This window comes from Fulmarus glacialis, unplaced genomic scaffold (assembly GCF_000690835.1).
Source record: "Fulmarus glacialis isolate BGI_N327 unplaced genomic scaffold, ASM69083v1 scaffold27117, whole genome shotgun sequence".
Taxonomy (NCBI): Eukaryota; Metazoa; Chordata; class Aves; order Procellariiformes; family Procellariidae; genus Fulmarus; species Fulmarus glacialis.
The window spans coordinates 49,758-70,108 of NW_009223035.1; the positions used below are offsets into that span (position 1 = coordinate 49,758).

A 20,351-nucleotide genomic window follows, 5' to 3' on the forward strand; every position below is an offset into this window, starting at 1 on the left:
TGGAACTGAAACTTCGCCTCCCTCTCCACTCCCCCCACCCCAAATTATTGATAGCCCCTCTGAGGGGTAAAAAAGAATCAAGAAAACAAAACCAAAACAAGAAACCCAAACAAACCCTAGGAGTTCAAAACCAAAGAAAACAGTTTTAAGGTTTTTTTATCCTAAATAAATCAGGTATAGCAGAAAAATATCCAAAGCTTAGTACAACATGAAAAGCCACCCACAATCAAACTCTTTCAAAACATGAACCTAATTACCTGAAGAATAATATACCATGCTTTTCTAGCTGGAGGCCAAAACATTACGATAGACTAGAAGACTGACTTTGAAAACAATATCACAAGCCGTGTTTGTACAGATAACAATAATAATTTAAAAAGTCAGATGCTGAAAATGTACACCTTAATTATCTTTTAGTCCAATTATTAGCAGCTGCTTTGAAACTAAACTACTGTATCAGTTACTACTAAGAATTTAATACCTTGTATCTTGATGTCTGCAATGTTCTTTTTTTCATCACAAATATTTAAACAGAAGGCATCCAGCTTGGCAAAAAGCTTGAAGTCAAAGACATCCTTATCCTTGGAAGGTCTAGCCACTAGAAATGAGAGAAGAGGGATTTTCAAGGTACATATAATTCATTTTTACTTAAATTCCTGAGAGTATTGGAGGGTTCTTTTGGTCTAGGGGTTTTTTTGGCATTCAGATGACTTAGTTTTGTTTCCTATAGTTTCTTTCATCACCACTGTCATGATTAAGTGTGTAATATCCCGTCTTAGAGCAACAAGTCTTCCTCTGAAGGCAACTCTACTGATAAGGGTAAAACATGTCAGCATTTGCTTGTAATTTTATGTCTGATATTACTCCCATCTAGCGATGACTCTCTATTGGAACAATTTTCCTTTTTTTAAATGAAGGGTAATTGCTGGGTTAAGAGGAAATAAATCGCAGAGTATACTTATTTTTAACATTAAGTCAATAACTCAATAGGTTACAGTAGTGGTTTTTTCAGGTTATCTAATATTTCCTATTCCAAGAACCTAATGTAGGAAGTTTTCTCTTAAACTTCAAGCTTATAAGAAACAGCAAACCTTGGAAGCCTATTTCAGGCAGCCAAAACCCAGGTTTTACAAGAGCAAGTGTTAAGGCTGGGTAGAATAAGGTGAAGTCACACACAAGTATCAAAAACTATTTATGGGGGAAGACCAGAAGCCATCAGACCTCACTGATGGTCTGCACCTTCACTAACCAAGAGTAGCAAAGTGTTAATCCAAGAGCTCAAATATTTATGGGCTTTGTTAAACTGTACACAGCAGCAGCTTCTTTTTCAGCCTGCAGATTCAGACCCAGGCCATTTAAAATTGTAAGTGATTCTGAACACCCTTCACTAGACACCTCGTTTCCAGCTCACCTGATGCTTGGAGTTTTGCACTTAATGTTAAAGACAGTGCAGCTGCTCCCCTCTGAGCCTATTTTGATATAAATTCATTTTTTGTTTCAGTGCTACAGGAACAGCAAGATTTTCATTAGGCTAGCAAAGGACTCGACTACTTCTTTGAAAGTATATTTAAGTTGCCTAGATCAATAACATAGCATAATCATCAAAGTACTATTTATCTCCTTTATTTTACCATGAACGCTAAGATCATGCTGCTGTTGGAGTCCTCCAAGCTCACAGAAATCTCATTTATTCAAATTCAAGTCTATTCGTGAAATTACAACAAAACACAAGAATAGAAAGCTCACCTGAAGCCACCATTTATGATCGTAATCATAGTTTCATTTACTGTTTTTTTGAAATCAGTCCTCCAGCCTGGTGAGCCACAGTCACATGAGCTTTGATCTTCACCCCACACTACAAAGCTAATCAAGTTTTTCTGGATTTGATCCTTTCAGAACCATCATTTTGACAAACACAACCATACCTTTCTTCAATCTAGTGTCATCCTCTTGCTTTTTGTCTTTAGTTGGTGTGTCTCCACTACTTTCATTGCCTGATGGGCTAACAGCTGTTAGAAAACTGACAGTAGACATAAGGGCCTCTGTATGCAGTAGAAGGTTCAATGATGAAAAAGCTACCTGTTGAAAACATGAGACTCCATATGACAAAAAAATAACTTAAAAGTATAACAGTTGGACTGAGGTGCAAAAGCACCCAATGGAATATAACAATTTCTTAGAAACAGAAAAGCTGCTTGTGTTACCAGCAACGGATCATAAAGGAAAAAAGCTTTCTGTAAAGCAGAAACGTGGTAAGGTTAGAAAACAAGAAAACCTAACAACAGCCCAACCACAGTAACTGTTAAACTACAACCTCCTCAATATAAAAGCAAAGTGATACAAAATTAATTCAGAAGCATTAAATGAGTGAAAAACTCATTGTGGAAAACTGCATTAAATAAGTGGAAAACTTAATTAGATGACTAAGAGAGATACACCTGGAGTAAAGTAGTCTAACCTACACCAAGATTCAGTCTTCTCAAGCAATACACTCTGTCAAACACAGACTCGCTCTTGAATGCTCCTGCAATAACACAGTACTATGTGAACAGGTAAGTGGCAGGCAGCTGCCGTGTAGATACTTAGTATAAAGGTATTTCTCAACAAATCCACTGAGGGAGTCCAAAAGGTGAATAGGTGCCTGCCGTGTAGTTTATTAAAAGTTATCTGTTTGAATGGACTTGAAATTGGAAAAAGAGCCCAAATGCAATTCTTCCAGACACAGAAGTCCTGTTGAAGAGCTGCAAGGCAACCTGATGATGTATAGAAAGTTGAGTTCTCTTAACATCAGCACTTTCCCATAGCGTGAAGTCAGTCAACTCAGTATGTATATCCACCTCAGCAGCATTGGAGTGGTAAAACAGTCATCCCCTGCTATGGCTTCAGGAACCTTTTCTTGGCAAAAAGATTCTAGTGTTAACTAGACTTCCCTGATGAAATCTACAGGTACTCTAAAACTATGTGCTGGTTTTGGCTGGGATAGAGTTACTTTTCTTCATAGTAGCTAGCATGGGGCTGTGTTTTGGATTTGTGCTGGAAACAGTGTTGATAACACAGGGATGTGTTAGTCCCTGCTGAGCAGGGCTTACACAGAGTCAGGGCCTTTTCTGCCTCTCACCCCACCCCACCAGCGAGGAGGCTGGGGGTGCACAAGAAGCTGGGAGGGGACACGGCTGGGGCAGCTGACCCCAACTGACCAAAGGGATATTCCATACCATATGACGTCATGCTCAGCATATAAAGCTGGGGGAAGAAGAAGGAAGCGGGGGGACATTCAGAGTGATGGCGTTTGTCTTCCCAAGTAATCATTACGCGTGATGGAGCCCTGCTTTCCTGGGGATGGCTGAACACCTGCCTGCCGATGGGAAGCAGTGAATGAATTCCTTGTTTTGCTTTGCTTGTGTGCGCAGCTTTTGCTTTACTTATTAAACTATCTTTATCTCAACCCATGAGTTTTCTCACTTTTACTCTTCTGATTCTCTCCCCCATCCCACCAGGGGGGAGTAAGCAAGCACTGTGCGGGGCTTAGCTGCTAGCTGGGGTTAAACCACAACAAACTATTAGGTGGCAAGTGAAATATTTCAGTTTTCGCACCAAAAAAAGACTGGCAAAATAATGCCATAAAGTTATAAAGGGAGGGAAGTACCTATTGCAGAAAACTGACAACCCTTTGTAGTTTATTTCCAGAATTCCTCAAGACACTGTTTTTCCTTAGATTGAAATCTCTGACTCAAAAATACACCATTAGTCAGAACTTAACAAGTTAAGTACTTGCTGTCTAAAAACATTTCCCTATACTGCAATAATTTTTAAGAGATTAAATTCTCATTCTAGAGGCTATGACAAAAGTGATGGAGAGGAAAATGCAGTATCGCAAGAAGCTCCTGAGTCATATTTCAGAGTGAAGAATCAGAACATGCTCCCCTCTGCCCTCCCCCCACCAAAAAAAAAAAACCAAACCAAAAAAACCAAACACCCACAAACCACTCATAAATGGATTTAGACTTCTTAGCAAATTTAGCCAACAGAGTGCTGATTATGTGGTGCTCACAATACAAACAGATTATTTGACAGGAAAGGGAAGGACTTCTAGACCCCGCTAAATTTTGCCATACTGGGCATTTGAACTTCATGATCTCATATGCATGAGAAGATGCATTGTTATGTTATTTTGAATTTTATCCACATGAGCTAGACAGTTTTTTGTCATGGTTAAGAAAGAGACTAATACTGTTCTTATAATATAAGTTGTATAAAAACTTTCAAGGACATTTTAACTCTTTAAATCTCCCTGCTGCAAGGCTGGGGGGGAGGAACAGGAAAGCCAAGAAACCCTTATTGATTCCTCCCTTCTAAGCAAGCAAACCAAAAGAAAACAAGCAATAAAATCTGCAAGCACTCACTTGAATCATCTGTTCAGTGTTGTCAAAAATTGTCTGAAAGTGTGGCCCATTTCTGTCAGCCTGAAAATAATGATTTGCATGAAGGTTAACATTAACTCCAAGCAGTCACTGTGCTCTTCAGAAGATACAAAAGAATCCACTAGCTCTGAATAGTAGGTTTAAGACTTTATAATATATAAAAGTGCTTTAAAAATAAATTTTAAAAGCTTTATGTATACCTTGATATATTCCACCTTCAGAAGGTCTAAGCCAGGTTTATCTGAGGAACTAATTAGATGGATGGGTGCCTTTTTACCTGTAACATACCACATGAAATACACTAGAGTTAGGGTAATTTCTGTTCTTTCAGGAAACCAAAGAATTTGTGCCTTGAAGACAGGGATTAACTTTCAATACCGTTTGTTAAAATACATTGCACCACCAAATATGAATCACTGGTTTCTCTTTTTCTCGTCACTTCTCTTCGAAGTCTGTACCCCTTCTCCATCCAAACATTGAGCACTAAGCTATTTATTTATCTAATAAGCATTATGGTGGGAGTCCAGAGCTTATCAACTGTACCAGTGGGACAAGCACTGCCAATGGACAGTTGCATACTAAGTATTGTAACTGGAAAACTAGAACAACATTTGGATTTCAGTGAGCACAAGAGAGGAGAGCCACAGTTTCAGACTAACTATATATATATATATATACACACACACACACAGAGTATACTTATCTTCCATTGCTTATTACCTCCAATTTCATAGTAATCCAAGCTTATTTTCTTTAAATAAGATACAGCTGCTAAATTATAGGTTCTGACAGTAGCTTCTGTCCCAAGATGCATTACATCAAATACAAGTACTGTTTCCTCAGTTTTCTTTTGCCTGGTGAGTTCTACTAAAACCTGGATGAGCAAGAAATACACAGTTATACCATCTTTTCACATGTAGTATTCTCACCATTCAAACCAACAATGAAAAAAACTGCAAAATTAATGCCTTGCCTGCTTTACTGGAAGTATTATTTTTATTACAGAGTTAAAGTGTAAAAATAGAAAAAAAAAGTGATGGTTTGATGGTGAGAGATATAAATATCATAATATCATAGAAATATTTTGGGATCTGCTCTTTGCAAGTGACATGCCTGGGTATTTACTTTGTTCTTCCAGTGCAAATTTCCCATCCCCTACCCCCAAATTGAGACTTTGTACTATTATTTTCTATCAAAACTACTGCAATAAGGGGCTTTTTTGCTGATTTTTTTAATACATACACACAGATGAAGTATGTGTATGTGTTCTATTTATATACATACCATATATTAAAAAAGAAGTTATATGCATACCATATATAAATAACTCATATGTAGAAATATGTATGTATATACATGTGTATTTTTTTTGTTTGGTGGCTATGGTTTTGCATCCACTACACTGGTAATAGAATATTGGAATTTTTTTTTTAAATATTCTTTATGTAGAAGGTAAAAATAGAATTAAAGAGACATACCTCTTTAATTTCGAACTTCAACTGAAGATCTGTCAGCTCCTCTTTAGCAGGCTCCTTATTTCTTATTTCTTCTCCTTTAATTAGTGATCTGTCAGTTGGTTCAGAACTTTCCTCAAAATCAAAACATTCTTCTTCAGAGTCTATAGAAGAGAAGCGACTTCCTCCTTAGTAACCTTTTTCCAGAAACGAGTAAATATCCCACCCTCTCTTTCCCATTCTAATGGGATTTTAAACTATATGAGCCGTTTAAACCTAATCTGACAAAGTATACTTTTTAGATCTATACTGCTTTCTTACCCACTGAACTAAAAGTGAAGAAAATTAAAGCCCTTTTAAGGAAAGCACTAGAGTTTAGCTGTATCATTAGATGTTCAAAAACACATATAAGGAAAACCAGTTATAAAGTAAGCTCCAGAAAACAAGTTCCCCAGGTTCCGCTATAAGTTCTTCTCTTAGAACAGCCAAGGGAGTAAGTGCCCAAATCCACAATGTCAATACAGTGATTTGCCATTTGTTGGCTGCTCAATGCAAGTGTACACATCCTTTAGACATGTTACCTTTTTTATGAGCCCACCCCAAACTATGTGTCCTGAAGTGGCAGCAGCAGCAGATTAGTATTTGGCTAAATCCATGTTTAGATTTAAGTCAATTTTGAAATAACAGGTTCCTCGACACTCTCTACTAAAAAGATGTTTCATGACATCTAAATAATTAAATTGGTTTGCTAATGGCATCCTAGTACAGTTGTTATTAATAGCTTACTTACATTTGAAGAGGTTGTTTATGCATAATACTAATTAATCCCAAAAAAAAGGTTTTTTGCTTTTTAAAAAAAGCAAGTTCATTATTCTGAGGTAACATCAGCATCTTAATCAAATCTTCTTATGCGCTTGAAGTTAGAGATGATCAATCATATTCATCTCTACTGTCCTTATAACATGTTTTAAGATCAATAGCAGCCTGAAAGTGTTAGCTATTCCGTAACTTATGGCTTTCTACTTTTACAAAGGCTTATCTGTAGCTTCTTACCTGACACTATTTCTGCTAACAACTGGGGTGTATTAAGTAACCCTTTACTAACAACAGGAATTGTGGGAATAGCCGGTACCTAGAGGGAGGGAAAAAAAGAAAAAAGAAAAAAGAAAAAAAAAATCACTATTTTAAAATTTGTATAACTTGGTATGTTCGGTCATATTTTCTACTGATGATGCACGTGTCACCTTGCCTCCCCCATATTACTTAGAAAGGTCAGTTTTGCCAATACTTATATTGAAACCAGCAGGACAATGACAAAGGCTAAGCTAGCCCTGTCTGAATAAGCCCAGCACGTTCTGATGGTAAGTCATAATGAAGACACTTTGCCTAACTCAGCTTGGCAACAGATCTCTTATTTCAAGTGAAGAAGACCACAGACATTAGCAGGAATTCACACTTACAATGATCACTTTAGTGATGTCATTTTTTTTATTTCAGTTTTCTTAGTTATAGTCAGCTTACCTTTGTGCTTGGAATTGACACAGATGACTTCTGAGGCAATGGAATGCTATCAATCAGATCAAAAATTGCCTTGATTTTCTGGTCAGAGACTCTGACATGCACCAAAGGAAGTCCTCCTGACACTTTAAACCTTTTTTAAAAAAAAAAGTGAGTAAACTCCAAGACAAAAATGTACATACCAATTCTTGGTTTAAATCTTACAAATATCTATACTCATATATACAGATCACATCACAGTAGAGCTAGTGATTCTGCATTAAAAACAGGTCTTGGACTCAGTTTAAACAGTATAGTTAGTAACCAGTGAAGGTGACCAGGGAACTACTAGCCAAAAAAGGTTTCATAAAAAGTAGTAAGCTACTTCTACTTCTTAAGTTAATACCCTCAAATTATAAAGTGTAACTGAACCTTTGGGGAAAATACAGTTTTCTATAAATACACAGTAATTAAAATGAAGTCCTTTCAACATTAATATATTACTTTGCCATCCTGCTATCTCTTTCCACCATCGATTTTGCCAACTGTACATGAATATCCATAGGCTGTAATATGTGCAAAGTTGATGGATGTTGAAAACGAGCCTTCTTCCAGTCTTCACCTGCAAATGTTCAGTAAATTTAGATGAAAAAACATCGCTTGCTAATTGCTTTAATTAAGGTTTCATTAAAGTAATCAAATGGCATCCCTTACTTGTCTGAAAGAATTCTACCATTGCATTTATTGTTCTCTTTTCAAATGGCATCGTTTGTAGGCTAAAGAACCCGCCTACAAACTAGAGAAACTTAGAACAATTCAGGTAAAGTATTTTAAGAGCTTTTGAATCCATTTTCAATAGTTCTTAACACTATATTGCCTTAGCAGCCTTAGGCCCCATTCTACACTAAAAGATGTAGCTGAACATAGAACCCTAAAAAAAAAAAAAAATAGATACATGGATAGATAAACATAAAACAGTAACCTAGCATTCTGTTGACTGCACAAACTTAAGTCCAAATGAAGCATTAAGGCCAATTTTAGCTGTGTTTCCTGCATATGACAGAAAACATAACAGTTCTATGCATTTATGTTGCTTGCTGGCATCAAAGTAAAGAGGTGAAACACAAGTTCAAACAAAAAGCAAGCAGCTGTTTGAAGAGAAACTAACAAATTTTTTCACAGTTTAATACCAGACACATGTATTATAATCTATCTTTTAGTTTACTACTGGTTTTGGTTTGCGTTTTTTCTTTAAAAAATGTATTTACTACAGGTAAGTAGCCTTCATCGATCTTTTCAATAAACAGCAACTATGTTGTTTTGTTACCTGTTCTTCCAAAAAGAAGTTGCACATTTTTTATTTCCACATCAAACTTGTCATAAGCTTTGTCCATAATCTCCTCTAAAGATGAAAAGCTAGAAGCGTGGCTACTGCCTTGATTTACGCTGTTCAGCTAAACACATAAAGGACAAGATAAAGTTAAGTCTAAAACTTAGATACATGTGCTATTAATTCTAGTGAAGATGAAAAAGATGATTCATAGGAGTTTATGATTGAGATTTAGACTCTTACAGAAAAGAGATCTTAGCTCTTGACTTACCAAGAATAAGAAGATTTTGGTTTTTTACTTCTATCAATCTACTTAATTCAAGTTATGCAAAAAGAATTTTACTTACTAGTTTACAAGTTTACTGCTGGAGTACAACTAAAATAAATATTTAATCAGTCAGCTAACATCAAGTTCAATTATTTTAATCTTTCAATTTTTTAGGAACAAGGGAATCAACATTCAAACTCCAAGAGAAAAAAATATATTCTCTTTTATTAATAAAAGGCTAGCATTTTACAAAAAAGGAAACAAAAGTTCATGTGTTTTGCTGAAGAAATGGAAGATACTAAACGATAAGCTATTACAATCATGATTACAAAATGAAAATGTTTCCTGAGGAGATTAACTAATACAAGTATGTCACAGACAACTTAACAGCTCTGAACATTGATCAAATTGCTGGCCCAAATATATTTGGTAAGAAATATAGTAAGTGAAAACACATTCACACAGATGATCATCTTTGCCTTCTGAAAACAGATAGTTTCAGATGACAGCTGTGTTAAGAGAAAAGAATCTTTTTTTCCTTTGAGCTCGTAAGAAAGGTCATTTATACCTGAAATGTACCAAAGTCCAAAATCAGCAAATCTGATTTTTCATGGTAGAAACCCGTCTGTGGAACCACAAGGTAGGAAGGTTTCAGATTAATCTTCAAGTCAAGGACTTTCCTCATTTCAATAATATGAACTAATCCTTAAATAAAAAGGAAGGGACATAAAAATTGAAATGCTATTCATAAGTGAACATTTGTGCCAGTCAACATATAAAGGGATGCTATCTATCTGAAAGATAACGCATTTTGAGTAAAGACTTACTTTTGTAACACACTACTGATTTCTTACTAAACTCAATGCTCCTCCCCACAAAACATGCACTAATCCTCCAAGTCAAAAACTCAAGGAAAAAACTCAATCATGCTATTTGGCCAGCAATCAAAACATAAGCAGAGTGTTTAGAAAATCATATCAAAACATTTTAAGACATTCAGGGTTCACCTCAGGTGAGATTTGTTATTATCTTACCTGTAGCAGTTCTTTCCTTGATTTCTTCCAGCTTCATTAATGTGGCTGATGTTAATCTTTCAAGATCTACTCCCTTACTTGTCTGAAAGAATTCTACCATTGCATTTATTGTTCTCTTTTCAAAAAAAAGACAGACAAGAATTATCAATATACACAGAAGTCACTCAGTAAAAGCTCAAAAATAGATCTTGACAAAGCAAAGAGAATAACAGCAGAGAAAGGAGAATCAGAAGAAAAGGTAAGAGTTTTGGTTACTACTCACTGCATCATATTTTATTTCCACAGGCTGTGATTCAACAGTAAGACTCTGGTCAGCAGTACTATCCTCTGGGTTAACATTAAACTCTATCTTAAGTAGAGAAGACTTGCTATCCCCTATGGAAGCCACAAGAGATGGTACAATGTTTTCTTGTCTCAGGCCTGTAACGTACCAGTTTTCAAGCTTTGCTTCAACCCTAAAGAAGATGAATAGTTAAATATACTTAATTAGAATACAGAACACAGTTCCATCTAGGAAAGACAAGCAAGATGAGAAAGCCTTTGATAAAGCCAAACATGACTAGCTTCACAGGACTAACATACCACATAGTTAAGAAATTGTTACATTAATAAATTGGAAAAATAAATAGGAGGCAAGTTGTTCACAGCAACACAAGGGCGATATTTTCTTTTTACCATCTGTTATCTGCAAGGTGGACTCAATACAACTGTTTATTAAAAGAATCAGTTGCAAGAGAAAAGAAAGGCAGAATATTTATGTTACAGGTGAAAAAAGAGTAGCAATGTTAACTATTACATATTTATTTCAAAATCAGTTACGAACTTGTTTTGGTACAAATGGGTATTCTTTACTGACAACTTCCCTGACAATAGCGTTAAGCGGAGTCAGTAGAAAAATGCCTCTGAAAGAAAGCTATGCGAACGCCACTAAACCACACAAACTTAATTTGTCCTTAGAAGTACCTATTAGATACGAAACCAATTTTTGGGTCCTGGGTCTCCACCATTGGAATCCCTGACTTTGGGAGGCAATCCAGTTTGGGCATAATCAGTGTCACAAGCCTGGCTCCATTGAGATAACCTAATTACATTTTTCCAGAAACTTAAAATCAACAAAAGTATCTGTTCTACTGTTTCAGTGCTGCCAACTAAATTATATGGCATGCATTTATGTAAAATATTCTCAAAGCTCTTTTCATTTTTGTGCAGCTTTCAGGCTGCACCTTTAATATTTCACAAAACAGTTTTTAGCAAAAATACTTCAAGAGTCAGCAGCTGAGCTGGTGATCTTATGCATAAAGTCAGAAGATGAAGGAACTGCAAATGAAAGCATGAAAAGTGCACAGGCACTGAAAATCTCATTTTCCAGACACTGAAAATCTTATTCATTAACTGTATAATCCAATAATTTGTGTTCAATATTTCTGGTGTGCCCTCTCTTAAAACAGCAACAGGAAGAACTCCCTTTACTACATGCTGGTTAATCTCCTACCCGCAACACACAGACATAGTTTTTCATTTCTGTAGGAAGCAAGCAACACATTCAGTAGCTTGGCTGGAGTGTGTTAGCCAGACCATTTCACACTGCTTAGGTATCACTTCCCAAAAGCAATATTCAGCATTTCAACATTTGGATTCAAGAAAGAGCTTATTATTGTTTATGAAGACTATAATAAATAGTATTCCTTTCTTCATTCCATTCTATGTTATTTACCAAATTACATGACCATAACTTTTCAACAGAGTGCAATCACAGAATGCCCATAAATTTAAAAGTCAATACACAATATAATGCACTACCAAAGAAAAGATGTAAAAAGTCAGGGTGGTGGGGTGTGTGGGGAGTGTGGGAGGTGTGGAAGAAGAGGTTTCTACAAAAAGAAAATACCAATCCAATTACTTAATGGCTTGTGCTCCTGGGCGCTGTGATATTTTGGTACTCAGATCAATTATCTGTACTTTAAGAGTTTCTGCCACATTCTTGTCTTCTTTAATTGTAAGAGAAGTGCTTAACAGCTTCAGTGTCACAACATGGGCAACATACTAGTGAGAAGGACAGAGAAAATTGAAATTAGTCATCTGGATATGAATAATTTTTCAGACCTCTTAATTTCAACAAATCTAACGAAAATGTGGTATTTAAAGCTATTCCAGTCGACTAAGGTAAGAAACATATCCCTATGTAGGAAGCGAAGTATACAGTCTTTACTTTCTTTCAACCCTTATCAGTCATTTTTTTAACATAAAACTGTGTATTTCATCAAATGCAGAGCAGATGTAGTCTGTATCTCTTTTCAGGATTCAGGGAAGTTTTTTTAAACTGTGGAAGCAAGTGTAGCTAAACTATACTCAGTAGAGAGTTAGCAACATCAACAAACAAAATCATTATAATCCCATCAAATTTTAGAAGACATTGCGTATATGGCTTTGTTGTTCTTGTTGCTGAATATCATCTCTCGTCCTTGTCAAGAAAGGGTTTTGGCTTCCTGACACATGTACCATTTTATGACTGTGTGAGTCAGGAACTTAAGAATAATCAAATAAATAATACTTCCTATCTGAATTTGAAGCCTGCACCTTTCTTCACGGTACTGAGATGAAAGCACCTTTACACTTACTTTGTCCAAATTAAAAATGGAAGTTTTTCTACACAGGTAAGCAAGGAAAGCGTGAAACAAAGGAAAAAAAAAAAAAGCACTGTTTGGGCTGGGCACTGGGCACTGTTTGGGCTGTCTCTTCTTTGTTGGTAAGAGATGTTTGCTGCTGGTCTGCTCTTTTCAATTTGACAGGAACACAAGTTCATACAACAGGGCACAGGCCTCCATGTTGCTACTCAAACAGTTCTGAACTTCCCTGTGTGAGGCACATGTAAGCTTATAATAATTAAATTTAACAAAAATATACAAAGTTGGAAAGTTGGAGTGTTGGGTTGGGGAGCAGGGAGGCCTGTGGGGAGAAGAGACAACATCCCTGTTGAAGGAAATAGTCTTAATGTAAAAACTGCTTGTGTAAGTGATGAGCAACTTAAAGCAGAACCGCCAGTCATGTTAAGATTTAAAACAACAACATAATAGCACCCACAGAAAATAAGTATACTGAGAGAAACCTTACCATTTCACATTTTCTTAGTTGTCTACTTTCTAGCTTTCTTCACATAAGCCCTCTCAAGAATACTATGCCTGTAAAGTTTTATCTTTTATTGCTTTGCTTAACAAGCCAAAAAATATCTGTCACAAAAAGGTTGCTTTAATTTTATGCTTTCCTTTGCGTAGTAGAAAAGAAGTACTACAACTGAAATCTCCTAATATTAATCATTAGGACAAACATTTTAATAGAAACATGATCCTTCTAACAAAAGCATCCCTGAAAGTTATAAACATTGGGTCAAACAGGAAATAATCACATGCTAATGTTCACCTTTATATAAACAACATTATTCAATTATCAGAATCTAACTGACTTTGGATTTAAAAAAAAAGAAAAGAAAACAAAACAAAAAGACCATACAGACTAATCTAGTTTTCACCACAACAGGCAGCAAGAAATAGATGCAATGAAAAAGCTAATATGGAATCTTTTTTCATTTACAGTTAGCTTTTTTAATTCTCTTCCAAGTTGCAAATAGGTGTCTATCATCCAGTTTTTGTTACTTCTAAATCACTCCAGATTAAGGTTGTGCACAAGGCAGAAGAACACCAAAGGAAACATTAGCCATTCTTTGTGTTTCCTGAATAAATTTTTTTTTAAATCTTCTTTGTACATTCAACATAGATTTGACTTGCACTGGCACACATTCTACTGCTTATCTTAAGGCTAACATGCATCAGAAAGGATTTTTGTTTGGTTGGTTTTTTGTTGTATATTTTTGGATTTTTTTTAACCATCCTCATAAGTTGCTCACCTGCTTTGGTAAGGAAAGGTCATGGGAGCTGTCACTATATCCAATAGCAGTAAAAAGCTTCGCTTTCTCTTCTGGTGTCATTAGTTCATCAATAGCTAAAAACCAAAAATCCACAAAAACTTGCACTTTAATTAGTAACAATAAGCATTTTTCCTCCCATTTGTTTTATACTGTACTTAAGTTCTGCTGACACATTTCTTTGATTCTTCATATTGCACTAAGTTCCATATTGTAAAATAATTTACACAGAAGCAGTCTTCATGTATGGCGTTACATACGTAGCACAGAAATCAATATAATTTATATTACAAGGGTACCCACAGTTCCCAATGATGAAAATAGCTTTGAGGAGTACTATTGGAACAAACCTCTGGTCCAGACAGAAAATCATCAGAATACAGTATTCCAACTGTCATCTACGACACTACAGCTATAAGCTCAATACTTTTCTCCTTACCAAGATTCTGAAATGTTTATGGCCATTTCAGAAGTATGCCTTATTTGCCAGCTCAATATTCATTAACAGTAAGTAATACTATAAAATGGATCAATACTGCATGGCACTATTTATGCCATACTGTCTCCTTCTGCATAGCAGGAAGGAAAACATACTATAACTTTCTTCTTAATGTACATAAAAACTTAAAGTCTCTATAGAAGTTAGTGCATTACGGTGTACACCTACTTTCAGGAACAGGTGATTCTTCATCTTCCTTTTTCCTAGATTCTCTTTTACCCCAGAAACCACCAAACCATCCTCCACTTTTTTTTTCTCCTTCAGTGGTTTTCTTCTTCAGTAACTTTTGTCCTGATCTTATTGTCTACAAACCAGATATTAAAATACATAACGAATAGAATTACTATATATTTTGTTTATCTGTAAATAATGCACGTACGTATACATGTGGAACAGACATTTAACTGATGGACAGCAACACCACCCCCCAAGGGATTAAGAGCACTTTGACTCACCAGACAGAAGCAAAAAGAGGATCAGGGGTGGGGGGCTTACACATGTGTGTGTGTACGTGCGCGCGTGTGGAAACAAGCACGTGTTACTTTTACTTTGGACAGCCTTTTTCTACACATTTCACTAGCATTTAGACTACAAAAACGCAGGAACCACATGAAAATACAGTATTTAAGGGGATACAAGAAGCAACTACATTCCTTAAATCTAGTAGTAACAAACCTGAAGACTGATTCTGTACAATCACATGTATTTAAAACTTTTAATTTGTACTCATGCGTTCACTTTGCATTTTAAAAATCAAGGTCTGACCACAAATATCTCAAAAATAAGAAATTTCATTATTATTTTTTCATCTTCATTTTACACACATTCTGGATGTGTAGAAAAACACTGAGGCTACATTGGCATGAACAGCAATTATATGATGCAACTACAGAGGTTAATTTTCATGTTAGAAAAACAGCTACCAGTAGCATGCTTCTCAGAAGCTGACTATTCTGAGCTTGCCCTCAGTGTGCTAGGTGTTTTTGATCTTAACTGCAGATACAACACTTCATAATAACATACAACTCCTTGTTAAGTGTCACAAATTATTTCCAAAACAAAATGCAGCTAGAGACTTCATCTACCTTTTAACAATTCTCTCAGAGTTGTCTTTTAATTAGATTGGCTGTCCCTTAAAAAGAGAGTATCTAAAAGTGTAGGTAGGATGGGAACAGCTGTACATGTTTGATCTTCAACAGCTGCAGAACCAGTCTTGAAATAACAGAAGTCAAACAAAGAAAAGAATCATTAAATCATCACCCTTAGACAATTGCCTGAATGGTATCAAGTGGGTCGCAGTAACACTGTGCACACACTCTGGCAGGTTTTTGGAATTAGTTTCCATTTTGGAAATTGATTTACTCTTGTCCTGGAAGGATACGAAACCTGCCTTCCCACCTCCCTATCCTGTCATAGCCATCAGCACAAATTTTTTCAAGATGCTACCATGACAGAAGTGTTTGTCATGACAGTGAAATGTTACAATATTTGAAGTGTTACAATATTATTGAACAAAAATTATTTCTTACCTCAACTTGTGCTTGTTGTCTTGCTAAGATTATATTGAAGACATCAAGCTTTCTTTCTAGGTCCTGTAAAAATGTATGGTGAAATCATTTGCCTCAAACACATTTAAGAAAGGCTCACCACTACAATTTCTCTACCAGCTCCCTCATATTTACACTCCAATTTCTTTCTAGACCTGCTCCTTTCTTTCAAGGGTATACCCTCCCGAGAAGTTCACTAGAAGATGAAACCTGATGTTAGGCAGTCTAATTTTTTTTTTTAAATAGATTAAGCTTGCAGTTCATTAAATGTATCCAAGTTCATTAATCTGCAACCAAAAAGGGTTTATTTAAATGGCACTTTACTAGTATTTTCTTTCTTTCCACAACAAGTTACACTGAACTTCAGATTAAAATGGTATTTCCACAGAACTCTTGTGCTCTTGTAAAACCACCAACCTTGATTACTGTCATATATATTTAAAGAATTATTTAATAAAGGGACCAAAACATACTTTCTCCAAAGAGAAAAAATACATACCTGAATTTGCCTCTGTGTTTCTTCTGACAGTTTACTCTGTGTCAACTTGTTCTTGTACATATTTTTGTAACTCTTCAGAAGCTGCCTATGTTGTTTTATGTTACTCCATGACCACATTTGAGTATGTCTTTTGATGTGAACTTCAAGAACACTGTTACCTGCATATTTCCACCTACAATAATTCCACACTTGTGAGCAACTTCCCACTTCATTTGCACATTACAACTTAAAAGTTGCAGAGGTAGTTTATCAATATGCAAACACTCTGTTTACCGCTTGCTGTTTGAGTAACTTTGTTTATAAAAATTTTAGTGGTTTCAACATCACTTTTGAAAAATGGATTGAGGGCTTACATTTAACGCCTGAAGAACTATAAATCTGCATTCTCTATTGACTTCTGCATGTTTGCAAATTTGGGCTGTAACATCACTAAGTACACTTAAGCACTTTTGATAATCAGCATCAGTTAATACTTAGAAAAAAAAATCCACAAGAATGTGTATCAGCTCAAAACTTTAAAAATTACAGTTGACATATATGTTTCCCTTGTAATACATTTGCTAATTTTTTTCTTTAGTCTTTATAAAATTATATTCTAACCTCTAGAGAGAACATCGGCATTCTGTTCAGAGATTTTAGGGACCAGGATTAGCCTTGCAAGTCAGATTTTCATCACTTGGTTCTTTCACTTGTTCTCTTCTGCAAGACTTTTCTACTTGGCTAAGCAAAGCTCTGTGAAAGTCATGATATATGCGATCTAGTTTTAAAACTATACTTAGGAGAATGAAGAGACTGGAGAGGACTCCAGCATCTCCCAAAGAATGCATGAACGTACACAGCTTACCATTGTCTGGCATTTTTATGGAGAGATACATTTGGCCTAAATCTTCTGTACGGTGCATTGCGAACCATGTAATCCATGGACTCCAGAAGGTCTATCATGCTGAGGTACTAAACACAGAAAACCAAGTCTCTTAGCAGAGGTTCAGATTTCATTGCACACAGTGCTTAAAGTACATGTATACCATGGTCTTCAGTATTCCACAAACTATACAGAAATTTAAGCCTATGCATTTTCCTTAGTATGTAAAAGTGGACCAACTATACCCATTGCTCTCAGAGGGCACCACTGTACAAACTTCTGGTTTCCTTGAAGAACAAAAACAGTTTGTATTTCCGTTTGCCTGCTCAGCACAAAGTCTCAGGCTTTCTCAAACCAACCGTATTCTCTTCAATTGTCAATACACAGTTTCCCCAATTTTAGAACTGCCTTTGCATTAGTTAACTTTATTGGTACTGTTCTGAACTCGGATTACACTCTGACATAAGAGCTAAAAAGCTATCTAGCAAACTAACTGTAAATTATCACTGAACAAATGAAACATTGCTGGGCAGCTATCTAAATAAGTTCCTTGATACTTCAGCAGGCTTTGTTGGCAAAGCCAGTATACTCTATTCGTTCCCACCCTTGCTTCTATCTTGGCATCTCTGCAGTTATAATGTTGGCTTATAGTTTTATAAGGGCTACTCATAAGAATGCCTCCATTCTCTGTGTGAAAGGAATGCTATTGGAAGGGCTGAATACAGATCAGATGGTCCCCAGAGGGTCCACAGATAACAGGGTCAGAGTGTCAGGATCTAGCACCAGGAAGTGACTGTTACACAAAGGGAAAATGATCCTACGCTTCTCCCACAGTTACTGTTAAACAGTTTAGACAGTCTACTTGCGTATAAGCAGAAAATTCCCAAAGAAGAAGGTTTTCCAACAAAAAAATCATACAGTTCATCACAAACTCTGAAATAGCTGATAACAGATACCAAGCTAACTTACCTGTGGCTTAGTGAATTCAATGACAATTCTCTGTACTTCTACATTACAATCAAGCTTGGGAGTTTTTAGTTCTACTTCTGCATATGGGTTGATATACAGTCTTGCAGAGGCTGATATTGGTCTAAAAACTTAAAGATAAAAAAATTGAGATTATTTTTATGTTTACAATTAAAATATGGGAAGCGATCCTGAAGTACTTATTTCCACTGCCTGATATATCAACCCACAGAATCAGGATGCAATTCTTACCAAAAATTAAGATAGCCCAGCAGTAGTCAAAAAGCATATAAGCTCTAATATGTTCTATTATGTTTAGGTTTTTGTAAAATAAAGTCAGTATGGGCATGATCAGGTCAGGCTGTTGTATACTAACATGCTCAGAACAGTTTATATTCACTCATTCCTAGCTTACTTACTATACTGGTAGTCTTGAGGCTGGTTACCACTACATGGAATTCCTCTTTTCAGATGATCCTGTAAAGGAATATGATACTGTCTAGCAATTGCTGAAAAGCATTATTTGTTTACAGTTCTCTAAGCTTTGAGTAGACCAACTTCAGTTCACATATGTTTTGCAAGGGCCTCCTCCGCCTAAATTGAAAAGCTAATATAGCACAAGCACTTAAGAGTGAAAGATTTAAATACACCAGATGAAAAAGAATTCTAAGTTTCGCCTGTCAAGTGGAAGGTTAGTACAGTTTTTATTCAACTTCTGTCTAAGTCTTGCAATAACAACTAATGCGTGTTAATTTAGAAACATGTAGCTCATGTGTACACTCAAACATGTAGCATAATAGATCAAGCATTTGTTTTTAAACTCCTTGAAGGTACCAGGAGTATCTATTCACATTCGACCCTTCCTCATTTTTAGCACATAAGGAGGCCACTTGAGCCTCTGGTATTCTGCAGGTACGAGAGGAATTTAAGACAGAAAGAAGTCAGGAAAATAACAGAACAGCCCAGAGGCCTGAAAAAAATCATGCTGAACAGTCTTAATTCAAAATTAGGTCTCTCTGATGCTATAATTCTTTGGTAATTTATTGAGAATGCTATATTCATGCCCAAACGTTTTATGTCGTTTCAGAATTGCAATGGCACAATCAGTTAAAGTAGGAGACCTGCTTTTAGGAAGATGTACATATTAGCTACTACATGAAGGCAGATGAAGTGCTTGTTCCCATTATATTTAATAAAGACTATCAATATTGAGAGTTGTTTTTACAAGGAAAAATTTTGTAACTACAAATTTCTTCAACCTAATCCTTTTCCCAGTTCCTTATTTAAAAACTGGTTTGTATTTTACAAAAGGTACACTTTGTCTTTAAAAATACTTGTATTTCAACATATTTCCCGTCTGCTGATCTATATTAATTAAAGCTAAATTTCAATGAGATTAAGTATAAAACAGCTAATCTCACAACCAGCCATATATTCATATCATTTAAATACAAAGACTGTTGTACGAAAGTAACAGATTGCTACAGATTACAGAGCTTATTTTTACTACAACATAGACCAATTAGCTAGTAAGATAGATCTGATTTCCTGATAATGCTACTTAAAATTAAGACCAAAACAGCCTGTCTGGATGGAAGATCTAGTTTTCCAGGAAACAAGCTACACTAAAAATTACATATAAAATGTATTCAGGTATTTAATACAGATAATGTTACTAAACAAGACATGTTATTTGCTATTTATTCAGTTCCTGTATTGGTTTTAAAATTCTGAAGCAGAGAGGACTTAACAAGTGGGAGAGATGATTTACACAAGTAATCTTATGCCCATGATGAATTCCATTCTTCCCCTGTGCTTCTTCAAATCTTCTCAGATGTGTTCCGAGCTTATTCCTGCTCTCCCTCTCTTCCCCTTTTAGGCACAAGGACACAAAGTCGACTAATCACAATTGACAAATTTAAACTAACAGATGTCATCAAACAGTCAAAAGATGCAAAAAATCCAAATAATGGAGATGATGCCAGTATGCAAAGTGATACTAGTATATAGCATTAAAATTGCTAAGGATTTCAAGAACTGGAAAATGCAAGTGGG

The 20,351-nt window shown here is 35.8% G+C and overlaps 1 protein-coding gene across 1 annotated transcript in view; it reads right to left on the reverse strand.

Moving 5' to 3' along the window:
- Positions 1 to 18,773, reverse strand: part of VPS13C (vacuolar protein sorting 13 homolog C (S. cerevisiae)) — a gene marked incomplete at both ends in the record, with an annotated part of 66,912 nt that extends 48,139 nt beyond the window's left edge. The window contains 21 exons of the mRNA XM_009581663.1: positions 482 to 598; positions 1,926 to 2,079; positions 4,404 to 4,463; positions 4,622 to 4,698; positions 5,142 to 5,295; positions 5,900 to 6,039; positions 6,929 to 7,007; positions 7,397 to 7,526; positions 7,877 to 7,994; positions 8,700 to 8,826; positions 9,539 to 9,675; positions 10,005 to 10,119; positions 10,267 to 10,459; positions 11,905 to 12,047; positions 13,906 to 14,000; positions 14,591 to 14,726; positions 15,952 to 16,014; positions 16,469 to 16,640; positions 17,313 to 17,419; positions 18,300 to 18,427; positions 18,716 to 18,773. Of these exons, the coding sequence (XP_009579958.1) occupies positions 482 to 598; positions 1,926 to 2,079; positions 4,404 to 4,463; positions 4,622 to 4,698; positions 5,142 to 5,295; positions 5,900 to 6,039; positions 6,929 to 7,007; positions 7,397 to 7,526; positions 7,877 to 7,994; positions 8,700 to 8,826; positions 9,539 to 9,675; positions 10,005 to 10,119; positions 10,267 to 10,459; positions 11,905 to 12,047; positions 13,906 to 14,000; positions 14,591 to 14,726; positions 15,952 to 16,014; positions 16,469 to 16,640; positions 17,313 to 17,419; positions 18,300 to 18,427; positions 18,716 to 18,773 (2,503 nt within the window). The remainder of the gene's footprint in view (positions 1 to 481; positions 599 to 1,925; positions 2,080 to 4,403; positions 4,464 to 4,621; positions 4,699 to 5,141; positions 5,296 to 5,899; positions 6,040 to 6,928; positions 7,008 to 7,396; positions 7,527 to 7,876; positions 7,995 to 8,699; positions 8,827 to 9,538; positions 9,676 to 10,004; positions 10,120 to 10,266; positions 10,460 to 11,904; positions 12,048 to 13,905; positions 14,001 to 14,590; positions 14,727 to 15,951; positions 16,015 to 16,468; positions 16,641 to 17,312; positions 17,420 to 18,299; positions 18,428 to 18,715) is intronic.
- Positions 18,774 to 20,351: the final 1,578 nt, after the last annotated feature.